This window comes from Amborella trichopoda, chromosome 6 (genome assembly GCF_054954075.1).
Source record: "Amborella trichopoda isolate Santa Cruz 75 chromosome 6, AtrichopodaSantaCruz75HAP2 v2.0, whole genome shotgun sequence".
In the NCBI taxonomy this organism is placed as follows: domain Eukaryota; kingdom Viridiplantae; phylum Streptophyta; class Magnoliopsida; order Amborellales; family Amborellaceae; genus Amborella; species Amborella trichopoda.
In genome coordinates this window covers 16,660,995-16,682,487 of record NC_142341.1, presented here as the reverse complement: position 1 = coordinate 16,682,487, position 21,493 = coordinate 16,660,995, and the positions used below count along the sequence as shown (strand labels likewise).

The 21,493-nt window shown below is 38.0% G+C and overlaps 1 protein-coding gene across 4 annotated transcripts in view; it reads left to right on the top strand.

The window, feature by feature from the left end:
- Positions 1–17,884, top strand: part of LOC18425967 (Adaptin family protein) — a 43,338-nt gene extending 25,454 nt beyond the window's left edge. The window contains exons 5-12 of one of the 4 annotated variants that reach the window (XR_016057847.1): positions 691–888; positions 992–1,123; positions 4,734–4,894; positions 13,359–13,415; positions 13,547–13,663; positions 15,433–15,510; positions 15,646–15,789; positions 16,401–17,884. Coding sequence is in view for 1 of the 4 variants with exons in the window: in XM_006830500.4 (XP_006830563.1) it covers positions 691–888; positions 992–1,123; positions 13,359–13,415; positions 13,547–13,663; positions 15,433–15,510; positions 15,646–15,789; positions 16,401–17,468 (1,794 nt within the window). In the remaining 3 variants the exon portion in view is untranslated. Of the gene's footprint in view, positions 1–690; positions 889–991; positions 1,124–4,733; positions 4,895–13,358; positions 13,439–13,546; positions 13,664–15,432; positions 15,511–15,645; positions 15,790–16,400 lie in introns of all 4 variants that reach the window. The other 3 variants (XR_016057848.1, XR_016057846.1, XM_006830500.4) reach the window with 3 other exon arrangements.
- The last annotated feature ends 3,609 nt before the right edge of the window (positions 17,885–21,493 follow it).

Genomic DNA, 21,493 nt, shown 5'->3' with positions numbered 1-21,493 from the left:
GATATTGAATACATGATATTGTTGCTCATTTTTTTCCATTCTATTTTTATTTTATTTAAGATTTTTGAGCTACTAACCATCAACCATGTAGTGACCACAAAAATCGAAGGTAAACTAATAGAGAACAAAAAATGAACTATAAACATTCTAGTTAGTGACAATATTAGTCACTAAAATTTTTTATAGAAAAAATATGGAATAAGATAAATAAATAAATATATATTATCCCATTTTGTTTGTTAGAGAATACGCCAAAATGTCATTTAAGCTTTGGATATAAAAGAGTTAAATTTTATTTAGATATGTATATATATATATATATATATATATATATATATATATATATATATATGAGATGTATATATTGAAATTTTTTATAAAAAATTACTTGTTTAGATGTGTTAGACAGTTTCTACTTTTATGCCGAAGTAATAGATACTTGAGACCCGTACTGGACATAACATCTGGGTTGGCATCCATGTACCGCAGCTTTTTAGGGCTGTCTAGAGTGTGATATCTTTTGTTTTTGGGTAAATTTTAAATGAAAACTGTGAAAATTTTGATGTGGGATATTTGAATTCAGATTTACTTCTTCAGTTAAGCATGCACAAAAACACACATATAAAGAGACTCATCTATGTATTGGAATTTCATTTAAGCTTGGATTGGAACTCACGTATGTTGTTGCAGGATCCTGATGATACTCTGAAGCGGAAAACTCTAGATCTGCTTTATAAAATGACAAAATCCAGCAATGTCGAAGTAATTGTTGATCGGATGATTGATTACATGATTAGCATCAATGACACACACTATAAAACAGAAATTGCATCTCGGTGTGTTGAGCTTGCAGAGCAATTTGCACCCAGTAACCAGTGGTTTATCCAGGTATTCACAAATAATAAGTACTAATCCATCTTCTAAACATGAGTTTCGTGCCAAATTTTCTTCTCGATTTTTCTTAATCCCGTGTATCTTTTTCTTCATCTAGACCATAAATAAGGTCTTTGAGCATGCTGGTGATCTTGTAAATGTCAAAGTGGCTCATAACTTGATCCGCCTAATTGCTGAGGGATTCGGGGAGGATGATGAAGGTGCAGATAATCAACTGAGATCTTCTGCTGTATGTACTCCCCTGGTTCATTTGTTGCTTTACTATTTATTTATTCCTAACATGGCTGAATGAGACTATAGTGGATTCTAAAGTTTCTTGACATAATTTAGCAAATCTTGATGATATATGTGACACTAACCTTATACAATGCAGTTTCTCATTAATAATATGGATTACTAATAAAAGTTAAACTTTTCTCAAAAAAAAAAAAAAAAGAAAAAAAAAGAAAAAAAAAGGGTTATCAATAACAAATATTTAAATCGCATAAATATTAGTTTTTCAATTCTCCTTGGGCACTCTAATTTTTTTTTTTATGAATATGTGACACTGCAAGCGTTGTTATGCTTGGAGATACTGATGGATGGAATTTTTCTTTGTTGCTTGACTTCTCATATGCCTTGGCAAGTTGCATATCTATGTCCAAAAATGTTATACTTCTGTTTTGAAGAATCATGGTCTCTATGTACCTCTTCTATTTTACATGATCTTTCAGTCTTCATGAGTGGAGGTCTCAAGCCAGCACACACACCCACATATGCATGCACACATGCACATATATATATATATATATATATAGTAATGACACTATAAGACCCTCCTACACCCATGTGAGTAGGACCCCAAAGGATCGCCATTAAATTTTGACACAGATCTCTAGAAAAGTTATGACATGGGTGAATAGATTTATTGATAACTTTTCTAGAGATCCGTGTCAAAATATAATGGCGATCCTTTGGGGTCCTACTCACATGGGTGTGGGAGGGTCTCATAGTATCACTACTCACATATATATATATATTTTTGAAGATTCACCTATTTTGATGTACACATACTCCAAATTTCAAGTGATTTGGATTTGTAAAAAAAAAATTAAAATTCAAACACTACCGGACATCTGTGATCTTCAGATCGGCCCAGGTTCAATCTGGGCCGTTGTGTTTATTTTTTCCTGTGAGCTAGTGGGCTCACCCTAGCATCTTCCTATATATATATATATATATAGGGAAAAGATCCTGTCAGCCCAAGAGTGTACTGCTACGGTAAACGCCAACAACCCAGATTGAATCTGGGCTGATATGTTCCCGAATGCCCGGTAGCGTTTGAATTTTAATTTTTTTTCAACAAATCGGATTGATCTGAAATTTAGAGCATGTGTACATAAAAATAGGTGAATCTTCGAAAAATATAAAAAAAATATTTTACATGAAAAAATTGATCAAAATACCCCTGTAAAGTTTTTGGGGTATTTTGATCTTTTTTTTTGCGGATTATTTTTTTATATTTTTATTAGATGCGCCTTGATGAGAAGAATATACACCTAAAATTTCAAGTGATTTGCATTTGTAGAAAAAAAATTAAAATTCAAACACGTAAAGAGGTCGTAACCGTCAGATAGGCCCAGATTCAATTTGTGCCATTGGCGTTTACTGTAGCGGTTAGCTAGTGGACGTACAGAATCCACTCCCATATATATATATATATATATATATATATATATGGATAAAGCAGTAAAAAATTGATTCTTAAATTTGAGGTCTCCTCCTCCTATGTGGACACGTGGTGGTTTTTTGAGCTGAACTGACCTGCTTTTTTGCACCTTCATTTGATTTTAAAAGACATAATTACTACAGCTACTATAAAAAAAATAATAAAAAAATAAAGCCTTAAATCCCTTCTAGAAAGGAGGTATAATCCTTTAGACAATTACAATATGTACCAGGAGATCAGGAAAATCCAGCTAATACTTTGCTATAGGAAATTCCTGTTGTATGTGTAGCTCTTGCTCCATATTTTCTGTTTCTGTTATTATCATGGTTATTATCATGGAATTGTTTACATATCAATATTGCATGCCCGTTGAGTATCTTTTGTAGAACTCTTGAAGACTTTTATTCATGGAACTGGTACTGTGGCTTTTTGATTGGTGGAACTGGTACTAAGTTGACGCCGTTGTTTTAAAAAGCATGATTCTTATCACTGTGCTCGAATACACTTTAGCCCTCATGGTACCAGTGGGACCTTCAACTTCAAAGATTCCTGTTCTTTCTGCCATCTTCTTGTCATCATGGTTCTTTTCAGTGAAGTTACCCAACAGGTTAACACACTCTTTCCTTAGTCCATGAAGAAACTCAGTTGCCTTAATGTTTCATTAGCTGGTTGCCAGGCAAATTTTTGGGAAACAATTCTCAAATATATCCTTTCCACGCCGTCTACTAAATAAAAAGCATATTTCCACACTGCACGCATACTGGATATCTTGCACTTTTCAAACTTCCCCACTTAGGTTCCAGCACTTTATTCCTGGTCTGAACTTCTGAGATACTCTTTGGTTGCTCCAACATGGTCTCCTCATTGTAGTTTCTTTGGGAGCGCCTATCCTCATAAAATCTTCCTCAATGAAATATTGCTGCAGACATTGAGAAAAGAAAACCGCACTCACCATTTTAAGGCCGCGAATGCTAAGCATTTAATTTTCTTGGATTTTACCTATTTTTGTTCTTTGAACCAGATGGGATTATTTCTGTACGGAAATGACTTGAGGACCTTGATGGGACATCTCAAAGTGGTATATTTAATGTTTGAAAGATTTATTTTTTGGGTAGTTCAAAGGTAGGAATCAAACTTGAGATGTAACACTGCTAGTCGTCAGCTGCTAACCATTCAAGCCCAAGCTCGATTCCTATAATTGGAAGATTTAAGAATGTGACCTTTCTTAGTCCTTCCTAATGTATTCTTTTGTGTGCTTCATGTCTCCTTTTAGCGCTATCTAGCACATTGTAAGAGGTGTTCTTGCTGTTTGCCCTTGCACAAAGTTACCCAAAGACAGTTACTTCTCAAGCTTTCTGCTTTCCCGCATCCTCCGTATTGACCATTTCATCATTCACCACCTCTAGGTTTTTCTTGGCTCCTATGATATTCGATTTGCTTCAGTTGATCTTTTGCCCCATATCCTTTTTATAACTCCTAAGCATAAATCTGTGATCTAATGCTTTTATTTTTCTTGTTAATGTATTTGGTTATGTAAGAACATATTTAGATTGGGTCTGGGATCTAATTGAAATTAATCAAAAGAAAGAAACTGGAGTCTTGGTGCATCTATTGGGAGGTCAACAACTATATTAGTGATGGTAATTAGTAGCATTCGAGATTTTAGTGTATGAGAAGTTTGCGAGGATTTTGTTTCACTCTTCCTCAAAAGGAAATCACTTTTTACCTTAGATGCATATGGGGTGATTTAATGTTCATTTTTAACATCTTCGCAAGGACTACAGTTCTTAAGTTGGGATTTTAGGCTTCAAAGCACTGTCGATACTTAATGACAAATTTAGTGAAAATAATTTTATTTATAATTTGATTTATGTTTTAATTAGGAGTGCCAAGTCTCAGTAGTTGTTTTGGATATCCATAAATGCTTGGAGTCTTAGTTGCTTAGTTTTCTATATTTAATTTGGGGCTTTATTAGGTTGCTTGAAGTTCAAGCTATGGCAGGTTTAGGGATCCTGAAGGATTGCAAATGCAGTAAAGGGCCAGTCATGTTATGATTAATATAATTGCTTCCGTGCTATCCATCGTGGTGTTGATTCCCTCTTCCTTGTGTTGTGGTTGTGTTTGATTCCAGAACTCCTTTGTGGTACTGATTCTACAAAAAATCTAGTTCTTATATGATGATGCACAAAGTGCATCGAGTGGACAGAATGACAAGTATATGGGAGCAGCACGTTCTTCCTAATTCTCTTGTATATTTGGAGGATGTGAACCCTAGAAAGGTTACCGAGAAGAGTAAGCATTTTAGGATGATTTTATTCAAGGTTATTTTCAGTTGCTTTTATTTTCTGGATCAGTTGGGGACTTTCTGGGCATTTTATTTAATGTTAGGGTCATTTATTTAAGTCACTTAAGTTAAGACTTTTGTGTCATTTTATTTAGGGTTCGGTTTGTATAGAGCCTAGGCTCCAAACAATCAAATTAGAGCCTACCTTCAAATAGTGTCGAGAAATGTGGTTTCATAAAGTTTAAAGCTTCAAAAATAGTGTAGATCAACAGATCTATGAAGACTTGAAAATCTTGAAACTTGACGGTCCAAAAATGCATTACACAATACATTATTTCCAAAACTTGAAATCCATTTTTTTCTCAAGTCCATGCATCTTGATGTTGAGATAATTTGAGAATATTTGAACATCAAAACAACCTATTCTAGTGAAATTTTTGAGGTAGGCTCTAATTTGATTGTTTAGAGCCTTGGCTGTATATAAACTTTTCCCTTTTATTTATTGCATGCACATTTAATATCATTGAACATTAAATATTGTTATTTAAGAGGTATGTGGGGCCTAGAGGCATTCCATGTGATTTTCAGATTGAAAGAAGAGAGGGAAGAGCTTAGGCTTTTGAAGCTCTAGTTGGGTTTGAAGAAGAAACTCAGGTTTCTTCTATTTGTTGCTTGTGCTTGGCCTGAATTATTGTTGATTTTCTATTTTCATTGAGTTTTTGAATTTCTTGAATCAATTTGGTATCAGAGCTAAGGTTTCTTCAACAAGAAGGCCAAAACTACAACCAAGTCTAGGGTTTCTACTTTGTCCAAGGTTCGCTGATTTCAACCAAATTTTTATTGATTTGAGCGTAGGGTTTTCTAAATTCAGCTAGGTTTTGTTGATTCTCTGCCTAAGGTTTGTGATTTCGGTGAACCTTTGGAAGTGAGAAGGAGCTGTGGAAGGGTGGTTTTCATAGACCCACTTAGTGATCCTCGGGATAAAGATATTGAAGACCTCAAAAGGCAAGTCAGCAGCTTACGCAACAGTTAGCAAGTATCAATCATGTGCAAGAAGATGAGTTCGGGCCCAAGAAGATCTCAAATACAACCCTTTTCATTGTCGCGTTCCCCGTGTAGAGTAGAGTGACGAGGACAATGACGAAAGGCCTAGATTTGCAAGGATCCACTCTAGGGTTTTTTACATGAAGGTTGATATTCCTGACTCTGACGATAAACCTCAACCTGAGGAGTTTATAGATTGGATAAATACTATAAAAAGAGTTTTTGATTTTACGGAGGTTCTCAAAAATAAAAAAGTGAAAATTATTTCCATAAATTGAAGAAAGGTGCCTCGGCATTGTGGTAGCAACTTAGGGCTAGAAGAGAGAGAATGGGAAAGCTCAAAACTAATGCTTGGGAGAAGATGAAAAAGAAATTAAATGAGAAATAGTTACCTGTAGTCCTGTTATAACAGGATGAATACCCTTCATCAAGGAGAAAAAAGTGTGGAAGAGTACATCGGTGAATTTCGTCATCAGTTGATGGCTCGAAGTGATGTGGTTGAAAGAGAGGAACAATGCCTAGCTCACTATGCATGTGGGCTTAGAATTTCTATACAAGATGTGGTGGTGCTACAACATTACTGGACTTTAGATGAAGCTTACAACCTGTAGTTAAGGTAGCTCAGCAGAGTCGTCCATCATCAAGTTGTGTCACTTCACATAGTGGTTATAGTGGCTGTGGAAGCAATTTTTGAGGGAAAAGGGAGAATTTGGTAGGTGGACAGACCTCATGACCTACAAGTTCGTCCAAGCAGCAGGCTACTGTGGGTGTTGGTGGCAATTCTGGTCGCCTGAATCACTCAAAACAACAACATTATTAAGTGCTTTACGGGTTTGGGAATTAGACACATTTCTTTTAAATCCTCAAATAATAAAAACTTCATGAATCTTGTTGAGGAGTTTCCTAAGGAGGACAACAAGCTACCGTTTGATGGAGACCTTGCATATGATGCGGAACCTGAGGAAGAAGAGCTTGAAATGACATTTAGTGACCATGGAAGGCTTTGGTGATCTGGCTGAACACTAGTAGATGAGGCAGATTGGTTGTGCACTAGTATTTTTCACACTCGATGCACTACCTATGGGAAGATTTGTAATCTTCTCATTACCGAGGGAGGTTGCAAAAATATTTTTTCTCAAGTGATGGTGGACAAGCTGAAATCGAAGATGAGCCATACAAGGTAGCTTGGTTCAAGACAAGAAATGAAGTAAAAGTTTCTAAATGCTGTCTGGTTTCCTTTTCTATTGGAAATCACTATGTTCATATATGGGGCGATATCGTGCCTACGGTTGAATGTCATTATTATTGGGTAGACTGTGACGGTACAGGCGCACCATTCATGATGGTTTAAAAATAGTTACTCCTCTGTCAAAGTTGGGGTAAAAGTTGTTTTAGGTCCATCTAATAAGGAAAGTACCTCCAAATTAGATGAGGGGTGTCGGAGCCGTCTTTCTTTGGCAGAGTTTATGACGGGGTTGGAGGATTCTAGGGGTGGCAAAGGGTCGAATCCGGTTGGACCCGGACCCCTATCCGAATAGTATTCGGGTCCAAATTTGGACTCGTACTGGGACCTGTCAGGTATCGGGTCTACCTGTCGAGTACCTTGTCTTGTTGGATCCATTGCCACCGTATGACTATAGCGTTTTTTTTTTGCCCTTCTTTTACCATTATATACCCTATGACTATGAGCTTCTTTTTCTTTGTTAATAATACTGTAAATGTTGCCAAAATATTGTGACAATATGAACACCTAGTGCGCGCCTAAAGACATGATTGGCATCATATACCTTATGACTACGGGTATGGGTCGTGTCCGACTGTACTCAGACCCACAATCGAATACTATTCGGGTCCAAAATTTGGACCCATACCTGGACCCGAGGTCGGGTATTCCCGTCAGGTCCCGGGTCTAGTCGGGTCCATTGCCACCCCTAGAGGATTCCAAGATGTTGTTGGCAGTGGACCGAGTGGAGTAGCAGCCTGTTAGTTTGGTTCCACCATAGTTAGAGCAATTAATGGGGGATTATTGTGATGTCATCTCGGATGATCTTCTTGAGGGGTTGCCACCCATGAGGGACATCCAATATCACATAGACCTTTCGAAAAAGGCTGCATATAGAATGAGCCCGAAGGAGCATTAAGAATTGCAGAGACAGGTCATAATGCTTCTACATCTACAGAAGGGGTTCATTCGAGAGATCATGAACCCATTCGCTGTCCCAGCCTTATTGACGCCAAAAAAGGATGGGACTTGGGGCATGTGTGTGAACAATAGGGCTATTATCAAGGATCGCCTAGTCCTTCTACAGTGCATGATGTTCGCAATTTTCATAGGTTAACTTTCTACAAGAGAGGTTTATCGGGGGTTTGCACCTGTCATAGATTGCCTAAAGAAGGGGGTGTTTGTATGGACTGATGAGATCGAGAAAGTTGTCCAGTTGGTGAAGTAGAAGTTGACTGAAGTTCTTGTCTTGGCTCTTCCTGACTTCGATAAAGTTTTCGAGCTGGATTGTGATGCTTCACATGTTGGGATTGGTGCACTGTTGAGTCAAGAAGGGCGTCCATTGCCTTCTTCAGTGAGAAGTTAAATGAAACTCGAAGACAATATTATACATATGATGTGGAGTCTTATGCTATTGTTCAATCCATAAGGCATTGGGCAACATTATGAGTTTATTTTGACCTCAAATCATGAAGTACTGAAATATATTAATGGGCAACATAAACTAAATCACTGGCATGCTTAGTGGGTATCCTATTTGCATGAGTTTACTTTTGTCATTTGGCATAAGACATGAATTCAAAGTAGAGTGGCATATGCTTTGAGGAGAAGATCGGCTTTACTACTACCATGACAACTATTATTACTAGGTTCGAATTTATGAAGGATCTTTATGCAGGTGATGTTTTAATGAAGGAGATTGGGTGACGGTGCACCTCATGAAGTAAATGCTTCTAGTAGGAAAATACAACAAGTTAAATGACCGCAATGAAGGACCATTCAAGAGTTTTTGAAGAAGATGGGCAACAATGCCTACGAGGTCGCTTTTCCTTTATATATAGAGACTTTGGATATCTTTAACATTGTGGATTTGTTTGAGTATCATGGGCTAGAGATGGATGAAGATGAAAGTTTTAACTCGAGGGCGAGTTGTGCGCAATGCGAGGAGAATGATGATGCGCAAGTGCATCAAGTGGACAAAAGGATGACCACTGTTTAAAGAAACAGATGAGGGCACCTAGGCGCCCAAGGGTCTTGGCCACCCAGGAGCTTGGACAGCCCTAGCCTGAGTGAAGAGGTTCAGGCCCCTCTAGGGAGTTCCTAGAGGCATTTTTTGCACCCAAAAACTAGAATGATCCTAAAACTCCTATGAACGTCATTTTCAGGGCTTTTGTATGTTACTTTGTTGTGCAATTTTTCTATTTGAATTTGTGTTTGTATATTGGATTGAAACTTAGAATTTCAAATACCATAGCTTTTTAAGGTGTACCAGCCCCAAATACATACAAAGTTACATCTCTTTTCATTTCTCATCATCAACATTAGACACTAGCAACTCAAACACAATGAAGATTCGGGATTCATGGAACTCAAACACAAGGTAAACATATAATATAAAAGAAAATGGTAACAAAACTCAAAATGCATAAACTGATAAACACCATCAAAACTCAAAGCATTATGTCCATTGTTCACATGTGATGAATTCAAAATGACATTTGAGTTTCATCATCACCCCGAATAGACTTTGATGATGATGCCATGCCATCATCATCGAAGTCACTCTTTTCCTCTACATATTCACCTTCATCCCTTGTGTCATTTGAGTCTGCTTCTTCCTTCTCTCTCACTCTCAACAACCTCTTCCCCTTCCTTTGAGTGTGAAATTTAGATCGAATGGTTCGCAAAAGACCTAATGGTGTCCTAGAAGCCTCACAAACTTGGCCCCAGGTAAAGTTCTCTCTAGGGAATACCTCATAATCCCTAGCATCAACCAGTCGCTCGTTAGGATTATCTACATTACCAACGTCAAGGGCCTCCCTAACATTGCGCTCTTGATAACGCTCCTCTTGCTTTTGATTATATTGAACGAAGACAAAATCGTTTAGTCTCTTCTGCTCAAGTTTGTTCCTCATTTTTGTATTAACGAAGAAATGTCCTCTTTTGCAACCACTATAAGCTCCAAAAAGTATCGAGAAGTATATGTTTGGATTATGCAAGAATCAAAATGTTGACTTTTTTTTTTATCTCAGAAACATCTCAAGATCTAAGTTTTTGGGGAGTTTTTCTCTTTCTAAAACACACAAAAGGGGGTTTTGGGGGACTAGAATTCCCTCCAAAATACTTTTCCCCCCTTTTAAGGAAAAATACCGAAAATACTCTTGGCCAAGGGCCTATTTTCACCCCAGGCTAGCTTGCATCGAGGTGCCACCGCGGCGCCCACCTTAAGGCTAGCGTCTAGGAAGCACCTTGAGTGCCTAGATACGCTCTCGCCTCGAGAGCCCGCTAGTATGCGACTGATGCTGGCAATGGGCCAAGCCTAGGCCGGGCCAAACCTGACCCTAGCCTAGCCCTATACCCATGAGGGCTGTCCACGCCAGACAGCTGGCCCTGTCCCCATCAAGGCCAGGCCCAGCCAGGTTAAATAAATGAAAAAAAGAGCAAAAAGGATAAAGAAAACTGGGGAGGGCCAAACCTGTCTATGCTTGGCCCAAGCTTGGCCCGCGGGCCACATTTTGTGGCCCAGGCCCTAGTTTTTTAGGGCTTGGCTACCAAGCCCATGCCACCCCTATTTGCAACTAGTCATTTTCATTTCCGGGCTGCTAATTTTGAAACATTGATGGCGAGTATCTTCAATGGGAGCAGCAGATTCCTCCTAATTCTTGCGTATATTTGGGGGATGTGAACCTTAGGAGGGGCATCAAGAAGAACATGAAGATCAAGTGTTGCTCGGGATAATTTTCTAGTTATTTTAAGGTTATTTTAATTACTTTTTTTTTTGGACCAGTTGGGGAGTTGCTAGGCATTTGATTGAATGCCAGGGTCATTTATTTTGAAAGTCACATAAATTAGGACCTTTGGGTCCATTTTATTTATTTTATGGGCATTTAAAGTCCTTGAACATTAAATATTATAAGAGGTGTGTTTGGCTAGAGGGGTCATTGCACGTGATTTTAAGATTGAAGAAAGCGGGAAAAGCTTAGGCTTTTGAAACGTTAGTTGGGATTGAAGAAGAAACCCGAGGTTTCTTCTAGTTGTTGCTTGTGCTTGGCCTGAATTATTTCTGATTTTCGGTGTTTCCTTGAGTTTCCTAGATCATTATATGGTGCCAATTTCGATACCTGGTTAGGTTTTCTCTCTCACATCTCGTTTCTACATGTCACGGCCCTCGTCCACATCCTTTTCCTCTCTTATTCCCATGCCAACCTCCAACCTAGCACCCTCTTCTCGATAATTTATCAACCTTTCAATGCTGTCTTTCCATTCACCTCTCTATCTAATCATGCCATATTCTATTCACACTCTCTGACCCATAACCCTATTTCTTGACTTGCTATTCCTCTTGTCCACCAAATCAGATGTAGCATGACATATTTTCCATCAATACCTCCCCAGATCATACTCTAATAATCCTAATCTCATAATAACCATCTAACCAACCCGAACAACTCAACCTAAATTTTATTAGATCCACATATCCCTGTAATACCCTAAGCCTGATTTTCACACAGCCTAACCTCCAAAACTCTGGCCTTCTCTTCTGGGATGAACTCCTTTGTTCTTTGGTCTTATGTTAGTTTTACTATTTTATTCTTTGGTTATTGAAAAATCAGTTCAAAGTGGTTTGAGACCTGCCTGGAGTTGCTCAAAACTATTGAACCAGGGGTTTGTCTACTGTAAGAGTTCAGTACCATGATATGAAACGTAAGGCCTGTGAATATCACTCCTCAAAAAAGAAACACAGCAGGTTTCCTTTTACTTTTTGATGATTATTGTATCATGAGTTCTGCCACGTGGGCTGCCTTATACCTTACACCTGAGTTTTTGGTGTAAACACCCTATATAAATGTACATATTGTCACTCTTTCTCTCCCCCCCAGACAAAAAAGAAAAAAGAAGAAAAAAAATAAACCTTGAACTCCAGACTTGGTTTTTTGTTTATGTCAAAGCTACTAGTGAGACAGATAGAATCCAAGAAGCTACTATAATGGAGTTCTTAGGATGTTGATGCATTTCAAATCTGAATTTCTTCCAAATTGTCTTCCAAGAGTGCTGATAGGATTCTCCAATGTTAATTAGAAAGTAGCTTAGCTGCCATGAACGTTTCAAATGCATCACAGCGATTGTGAGTTCAGATCTCCGACGAATGGTTCCTTTTATTCTTAAGTTGCTTGGCTTAGATGGAACTTCTTGCATTCAAATATTTTCTCCATTAGTGATAAAAGCACCAAATTTTAGGCTTTGGATGTTTGAAACTGGCCCTTTCGTTTTAAAGGCTATCATAGTGATTCTTATCCAAGTATTATGAACCTCTATGTGATTTGATTTCCACATTACATTGAATTCAGAATGACATAAAAAAAAAAATTAGAGCGAGTTCTTGCAAATATGGATTTGATCATGATTGTGCTTTCTTTCCAGAGCGGAGACAAGCCACTGTTTGACACTTCGTTAGCCAATTTTTTTCTCATATTATGGTGGCTTAGGAGAAGTAGAAACTTAATACAGATTCTATAAACTGAGTGACTGCTGCATAGTCCTTTGTGGGAATCACTGCCATGAAATTAGTGCTATATTTGATTTGGTTTCATGCATCTGATGCAATTCATGGTGCTTTATACGTGGGATGTATTTTGAAAGGGAAGTACTACAGGGTTGTCTTAAAAAGATTGCTGTTCTCCTGAATTCTTAATCTTAATGGAATCCTTCTAGGACATCAACCCATACGTTAATGCATAAAATATGTTCAGTTCACCATGTAATGAGAAAATTGAGTGTTGCAGGTGATTTTATACTTTGCTAGAAGGCAACTACCGAAACTAGTACACAGTTTAACATTGATGGAACTGTCCAAGGACAATGGCCTTACTATATGTTATGCAAATCTTTATTTATATCACAATGCGATGAGAGATTTGAGTGCTGTAGGTGATTTTCTGTACTTGCCAACTGGAAAATGCTGATTCTCATTTGACTTGGTTAGTTTAACGCCATCTATGAAAGGGATCGTTTTGATAACCTCTATGCTGATATGAGTGCTATCTGATTACCAGTTTGTCGCTGATTTTTTAATTAAGAACTTTTTGTTCAGTTACGCGGCTATTCCGTTCAATAACAATGTAATATTTTGCTGATTGTCAATTTTGTGTAATGCTTTTCTGATGGTCATTGTTATACTGATTTGTTTTATGGATTTGCCTCTGCAGGTAGATTCATATTTACGTATCATTGGAGAACCTAAGCTTCCTTCAGTGTTTCTGCAAGTACATGACTTCCTCTTTTTTAGGTTTTGTTCTTACAAATGTTTTCTTCATGCTTGAAAATTATGCTCACAACAGAGTTTTTTTTTGTTTTCCTTTTACCTTATGTTTGATATGCTGTACTTGTATTACAGGTCATTTGTTGGGTTCTTGGGGAGTATGCAACAGCAGATGGGAAATATTCTGCTTCATATATAATGGGAAAGCTATGTGATGTGGCAGAAGCTCACTCAAATGATGACACTGTTAAGGTAATATAAATTTCAATTGATTGCATTTGGTTACATGTCTGTCTTCATACCTACTTGTAATGGTTGGTTCATATGTTGAGAATTTTGATGACTTGTGCATTTGATATGCTCTGTAGTTGCATCTAATTTTGACATTCTACATCTACGAAGTTGTCCTGTTCCAAAACTTAAGGTGGCTTCAAGGTCTTATTCAATCCCTTGTGGAAATCTCCTTATAAAGCAAAGACCAATATTGTAGATTTTACTTTGTAAACTTATGGATTATACTAATGTATCTCACTGATGGCCAGATTGACAAATGGATGTAATCTGGAACAATATGGGTTTTCAAATATTTTTGCCACTATGGGATCTATCCTTTTAGAACTCAATTTTTGTTTGACTTCCGTTAAATAATTTTGTTGCTATAACAAAGAAAATTGAATTGTGTATATTCACCCTTTTGGAAGTCATGTAAGAACTGGTCTCCTGTATCTAAGTTTTGAGAATTCGAGTTGTCAAAATCCAACGGCCTCGGTCGGCCAAGGCCAGCTCCACATAGAGCCACATGAAACGACCTCTAGTAGATGACTACTCCTGGCCACTTTCTTGGCTATAATGGGTCCCAAGGACACTGCCTTGCTGGTAGAACTGGTGGGAGAAGTTCTTCTATGTATATAGTTTTTTTTGGTCAATATATCGCTAAAGAAAAAGACAAAGTCGTGGAGATGATTTGATCATGCAAATGAATGATTCTAGTTGGTTACTTACCCCTTTTTGTTATAGTAAGTCTTCTTTATTCATTGACGTGGTTGATTAATTGACCTCTGGAGAAATATATATATTGCTAGGATGCTAACTTTCATGAAAACAAGTAATGGAAGTATTTACTGACATGAAGAAAACCAATTGTACTTACATGAAATGTATTTTTGTGCTGTAAAATTATTGGAATGGCAAAGTTAGACATAAAAAGGTTTCCTAGTGCCTGTGGGAAGCAATTTGATGGACAAAAGCAGATGGCTAAATGAATACAAGGGAATTTACTTCATACAATACTAAAATAGAAACTAGCAAATGAAATTTACTTTCAGGAATCTTCACAGTTATAGCATACAAATAGGGGATAAAATGTCCCCTTCATACATACAAAGTTACTTGCACCCATGCAAAGTTACATGTACAACATTTTGTGGGTTACCATCTCTTCACTGTTCTTTTCCTTTGTTAGTCATTTTCTTAATTTAAGCTTGATATGGTTACATGCAATAGTATTCTTCTTTTCTATCTATGACAAGGACACTTGCTGCTAGCATCTGGATACGTAGTTCTGTGTTCTCTGCCAATATTGGCAGAATATCAGTTGCTCGTTACAACAAACTGTATATGTCGTGAGATATATTTAGGGTTGGATTATAAATAACACAAGTTCAACTAGCTTGGCTTAAATTGAGCCTTCTGTGCACCTGTCTACACAGAATGTGGCGGCGTCTAGTTTATCAATGACTTTTAAATAATAGTTTATCAATGGCTGTTAAATAATAAAATGTTTTCATATTGTGAACTTAGGTACTTAAAAAAATGTTTTCATATTGTGAACTTAGGTACTTAAAAAAAAAATGTTAAAATAACTTCATCTTAGCTTATATGGTCTCTGTTTTATGTGTGTTGATCTGTATATGTGGACGGGGTGGATTATACTTTTGTCGATTTAAGTTGTCTTGCCTTTTTGGTATACTTGTTCTGCTCTACCTTTGGCCAAATTTAGTAAAAGTATATTTTTCTTGAAGGGTTATGCTGTTACGGCTATCATGAAGATATGTGCATTTGAAATTGCAGCTGGAAGGAAAGTTGAATTGTTGCCAGAGGTACAGTTTCTCCTGCTTTGGGCAAGATTTTGTCCACCCTATTTATGTAGTTTAACCGGAGAATTCTTTTTCCTTGCTGGTGAACTTCTAGTATTTGTTTCCCTTTTAATTTGTAATAGCAATTCCCTTTTGCAGTGTCAAGCTCTAATTGATGAACTGTCAGCATCACATTCAACAGACTTGCAGCAACGTGCATATGAACTGCAGGCACTCTTGGGTTTGGATTGTCATGCTGTTGAGTGTATAATGCCATCAGATGCAAGCTGTGAAGATATTGAGGTAAAGACTTATAATGCATTTTCATGTTGAAGAGAATCATTTAATGAAAATGATCATGATTGTTTAACATCATGATTACTTGCTTCTCTGTGCCAAAGTTTATTGTGTGTGTTGCGTTACCACATATGAAGCTGAAACAAAGCACTTTCTGCTCTCAAGACCATGGTATTTTCCATATTCTTAGTTCTGGTTGCTACTAATTCTTACCCCACATATTTCTCTGTCCCACGTAAAACTCATCCTGATCATATTAGAAACTAACCCTAAATCTGATAAATATTGAAACCTCTCTCATATTTGAAAAGGACCATTAATAGGACCATGACACCTGCATTCACAATCACATACACACAAGCACCTATACTATTTCTCTTTTTAGCCATGTTAGCTATGGTACTCATAGTGGATAGCTCCCTTCCACAAGCAGAACTTGACTCATTCTTTGACTTTTCTGGTTGTCTTCATTTTCATCTTTTTATAATATTCATTTGTCAAATTGAGCAACCTCGTCTATCTAGTTCTTCCTTATCTCTGTTGCATTGCTTACCCAGCTCAAACCCGGGGCTATTTTCTTTCTATTGTGCTAATTATTTATTGATGTCTTCCTACAGGTGGATAAAAATGTTTCATTCTTAAACAGCTTTGTGCAACAAGCCCTGGAGAAAGGAGCAACGCCTTACATTCCGGAATCCGAGCGCACCGGATCAATAAGTGTTACCACCTTCCGTAACCAAGACCAAACTGAGGCCTCCTCTCATTCCCTAAGATTCGAGGCCTACGAGCTTCCAAAACCCTCACTCCCTACACGGGCGGCACCAAGCTTGCCCTTACCTTCTTCAGACCTTGTTCCAGTGCCCGAATCATATCAACCATATGAAACCCCCCAACCTATGCAGCCTCAACCCATCACTGATTCTTCATCAACTGAACTTGGACTAAAACTCAAATTAGAAGGTGTTCAAAAGAAATGGGGAAGACCAAGCTATTCATCTCAATCCACACCCTCCACTTCTCAGACCATGAATCCTAAAACAGCAAATGGCATCACACATTCAGAGATTAAAGAGGCCATCTCTTATGATTCAAGGAAGCAGCAGCACGAGGTTTCTGCTGAAAAACAAAGGCTCGCAGCTTCTCTATTTGGGGCCTCATCATCAAAGAGTGAGAAGAAAACACAGGGTTCAAAGGCTATGAAATCGAGCCCTGCAAGAGTGGAAAAGCCCCAAGCCCCCACTTCCGAGAAGGCTCCAACACCTGTGCAACAACCTCCTCCTCCTGACCTGCTTGACCTCGGCGATTCGACACAGTCTAATGCTCCTCCGAGTAGTGCAGTAGTGGACCCTTTTATGCAACTAGAGGGACTTTTGGGCGTGCCTCCACAAGAAGTTTCTTTGGAGTCTAACCCAGGAGCCAGTGCCTCAAGCCAATCGGTAAACCTCATGGCCCTCTATGAGGATACACCTGGTGTTGGTCAGCTAAGCTCGTTTGCTGGGTCCTTTGTAGCTGGTAATCCAAGTGTACAATCTAGGAGTCCTCGTGTAGGGTCCTCATCTGTGGGATCCACTGCGAAGAAGGGCCCGTCTCCTCAAGATTCATTAGAGAAAGATGCGGTTGCGAGGCAGGTAGGTGTGACTCCATCTGGTCTGAACCCTAACCTCTTCAGGGACTTACTTGGCTAAGTGTTCCGATAAGATGAGCTTTTTGTCTATGATTGTTGGAGAATTGTCTTCTTGCAAAGTTCTCATTTCACAGGTGTCTTTTTCTAAGAAGGCTAAATATTGGGGCACGGCGAGAGGTGTGCAGTAAGTCATGGATTTACGTGATGTGAAATTTAGATTCTCAGAAGAATATTGAGAGTAGGCTGGTTTTGTAATTTAAGACATTTTATCTTTTGAAAGTTGGTGGCTGTTGTAGAGGGATGAAGAGGACATTGTTGGAGACTGATACAAGCGAGAATTCTTGTGCCATTCCTGAGGTTGTTGGGTCGGGTTCTTCAGCTTGCTTGGACTCTCGATTTTTTTTGGGACTGTGGGACAAGTGGCTTTGGATATTTGAACTGCTTGTGGAATGAATGGATGAAATAATCTCTCTCTCACCATCCAGGTTTAATGTTCCATGAGTGGGGAAGCGGAGGTGCCTCAATGCCTATCATTGCACTACGTTTGGCAACACAATTAAATTAGGAAACTGCACACCTGGGGAAATCTATCCTGATAGTGGGTCGATATAGTACTTCTTTGACTGATGACCTTCACCGGCAGTTATAAGGGACATACAGTGGTATGCTATAGGCATATGAATCGATTAGCACCGTCTCTCCCTCACATATTTTCTGTTTCCTTCAATATAATCCAAAGGCACGTTACTGAAGGAGAGTTAAGGGGTGAACATGTGGTATTCACCTAATAGATGACCCTAGAGAATGTGATTTAGGTACAGGTGGTCGGGTAGCGGTTACCATAACGAATAGGGTACCATGCTTGCCGTCCCAATTAGTATTATTTTTTTCCTGAATGTACCATTCCCGTAGTTCAAACTTAACTTGAGAAAAAAATTACTCGATCCTACAGTGTAAGTGTGGGCATGTGTTTGCACTTCGATTTGCATTAATTTTGGGGGAGATATATTCAAATTTTAGCAAAATTGAGTTAAATTATGAAAAAAATAATTTAGCTTTAGGGATCTCAAACTCGGAATTTCGATCTTGGATTAGGCTCTTCTTTTGATTTGGGCAACAATTCCCTTTTGGATGTTTTCTGTTTGCTGAAATTGGTAGATCTAAAGTTTTTTTGACCTAGATCTAAGGTTCTAAGGCAAGGTGAAAAGTTTGGAAATCTTAGGTAGGGTCTATCGAGGTTTTTCTAGGATTTGGATGAAGTTTTCTTTAGATTTTTAATGATTTTGGGTCTTTTTAAGGTAAAATCCGAATTTTAAGATTTTCTATGATTTTTTTGGGAATATTTGCGATTTTTATCTAATTTTTTAGGAATTGCTAAGGTGTTTTCCTATTTTCGGGTATTTTCCCTAATTTTAAAAATTATGTCTTATTTTCTAAGGATTTCTATGGAATTTATGATCTTTTTCTCATCTCTTTTTTGGGTTTTGGAAATGGGCAATTATAGGCTTCAAGTGGGGACTTTTGTTTTTTTTTTGGGTGTTTTTTGGATTTACCCAATTTAAAACGTGTTATATTGCATCATCAAGATGCATTTAGGCCCGTTGGGCCGTAGCATGGCATGATATTTGCAAGGTCGTGTAGGGACAAATTGTCATTTTTTGGAACAATTTCCTTGGGCATTAACTTTCTAACCGCAAGTCCAATTTAGGCGATTTTTGGACTGTTGGAAAGCTTGTGCTATTCTCTACATTTTGAAACCAAATTTGGTTAAATTTAATATATTTTGGAGAGGTTTACAAGGTCTTGATTTTAGGTTTTTGATGTTCGATCAATATTTGGGCTAGTTTTTTGGGTTGACAAGGCTTATGGGTTTTTAAGTATGTGAGGGTATTGTGACAAGTTTTTTGGATAATTCTATTGGGTTTAGATTATCTATGGTCTACTAAACTTTTTGTAGTCTTTTGGACTGGGAATTGAGAATTTTAGGAATTCCCTTAGCTAGAAATTTGAGGGTATCTATAGTTGCCCCTCTTTGGCATTCACCTGGGGCACCAGGTTAATGACAAAAAAGTAAATACCTGAGACATGATGGGAATGAAACTTTTTTTTCGAGGGATTGATCTTTTAAATGACCAGTACCATTTGGGTAGGCAGTATGTCGATGGATGTTTTTGATCCGTAAAACATCAAATTGACATTGCTACATTTGAGTCAGTACGGTTGAGAGGACTTTGACAATAGGGATCCGAAGTGACAATCAATAGGAATGATGCTATCTTTGAGCGGGTGACACTCTTTATTACCCCAATACTACATGGGAAGCTGGCAGTATAGTCATTTTTGACTTTAGATTTTTCTTTTTTGGTTTGGTTCTCCAATGGAATGGGAGTTTGATTTAGAAGAAATGATAAGATGATGAATTCTTGGCTAATTGAACTTCTTCTTGGCCTTCAATTTTGATTTTTAGGGTTCATAGGTTGAGGCTTTTGGGTTTGGGAATCTATGTCTTGGTTTTTGTTTTCCTACGGGCTCGTAAGCATGATAATCCGGGATTTGGAGGCGGCGGAAGATTATATCCAAGCCTCCATGAAACTCCTTTGTTTTGAAAACATTTTAAAACATTTTGAAGATTGGTAGGATTTTGAAACAAATACATAGTTTCGGGTGATTTTGAAAACTTCACGAAACACAGGGAAAAATTTGAAGATAGGAGAGAATTTCGAAAAATAGGTTTGGTCAGCAGTTTAGGCTCATGCAACCATAAAGCCCTTTGAGTAGTTTTACGTCATGCAGTGATGGGTGTTCTTATACCTGCCCTGACTCTTTTGCGTCACACGGGTTTGACGATGATTTGAGATTGGATGCCTTGCCTTTTTGTCATCAAATGGGGTAGACGTCTTCCTGTCTTGGCTTTTTTATGTCGCACGAGTTTGACATTTTGAATGTCATTTTTCCAGCTGCTTTACGTTGTACGGGTTGGACTTCTTCCTATCCCGGTTCTTTTACGTCGCATGAGTTTGATGTTTGATTGAGATTTCCCTTCTGTTTTTAAACTCTCACAAGATAGACGTATTCAATTGGATTGGTGAGCCATTTCAGCTCACATCACCTTGGAGTTCTTTGACTTCGAAGATGATTCATGAAAGAGGTGTATGAGGACCTTTGATGTGCTGGTCACAGTGGAGGGCTTGCTCTGACTTCTCCGAGCTTATTTCGAAACTTACTTCACTCTCTTCTGAGTGTCGAATCATTTGACTTTCATTTTTCATTTTTTCTTCCTAGGTCTTGAAACAATTTTTTTTATGCGCTTGTTTTTTGTCAGTCTCTTCTTCTTTTTCACTTTTTTTTTTTTTTTTTCTTCAGTGGGTGCGGGACCCATTAACCCTCTTCTTTTTCTTCATTTTTCTGGGAATATTTTTTTTTTTTTTGGAGTATGAGTTTGTTAAGCGTTTGCTTGGGATCTTTAGGACAAGGAATCATCGAGTACTTTTCATCTTTCAATCTTGGCTCTTTGTGGCTTAACTCAAGGGAGAGTTTTTCTTAAAGTTTTTGAGCAAGTTGTTGTTTTGGATAATGTCAGATATTGCCCCTAAGTGTTCAAATCCCCCTTGATTTCCAATTTTGTTCCTCTACTTATCTAACCCTTTGAATTTCAGATAGTCGAGGCTCTTCAGATTTACTTGGACTGATGCCTTTACGCTACGTTGCTTTTTGATACCATTTTGACTTAGTAAGAGAAGAATTTCTAGATATTATGGAGAAGAGACGAAAAAGATCGAGAAATTCCTTTTTTTACTGCTCGGGAGCCCCTTTCAGGTGTTCAACCCATTGGAATTTTTTCCAACGCTCGAGGTTCTTTTCTGATTTTTAGCCCATAGGATTCCTTTTTTTTTTTTTTTTTAGCGCCGCTAGGGACCCTTCCTTCTTCCAGGTGGTAGAGAGGTCCTAGTCTTGGTTATCTTTAAATTGTTTTTCCCCTGGTTGGTATCTGATACTTCCTTGACAACGGTTGTCGAATTCGTATAGAGTCTTTCATCCTTTAATCGCTTCACTCGAGCCTTGAACTTCATATTCGAAATCAATCTC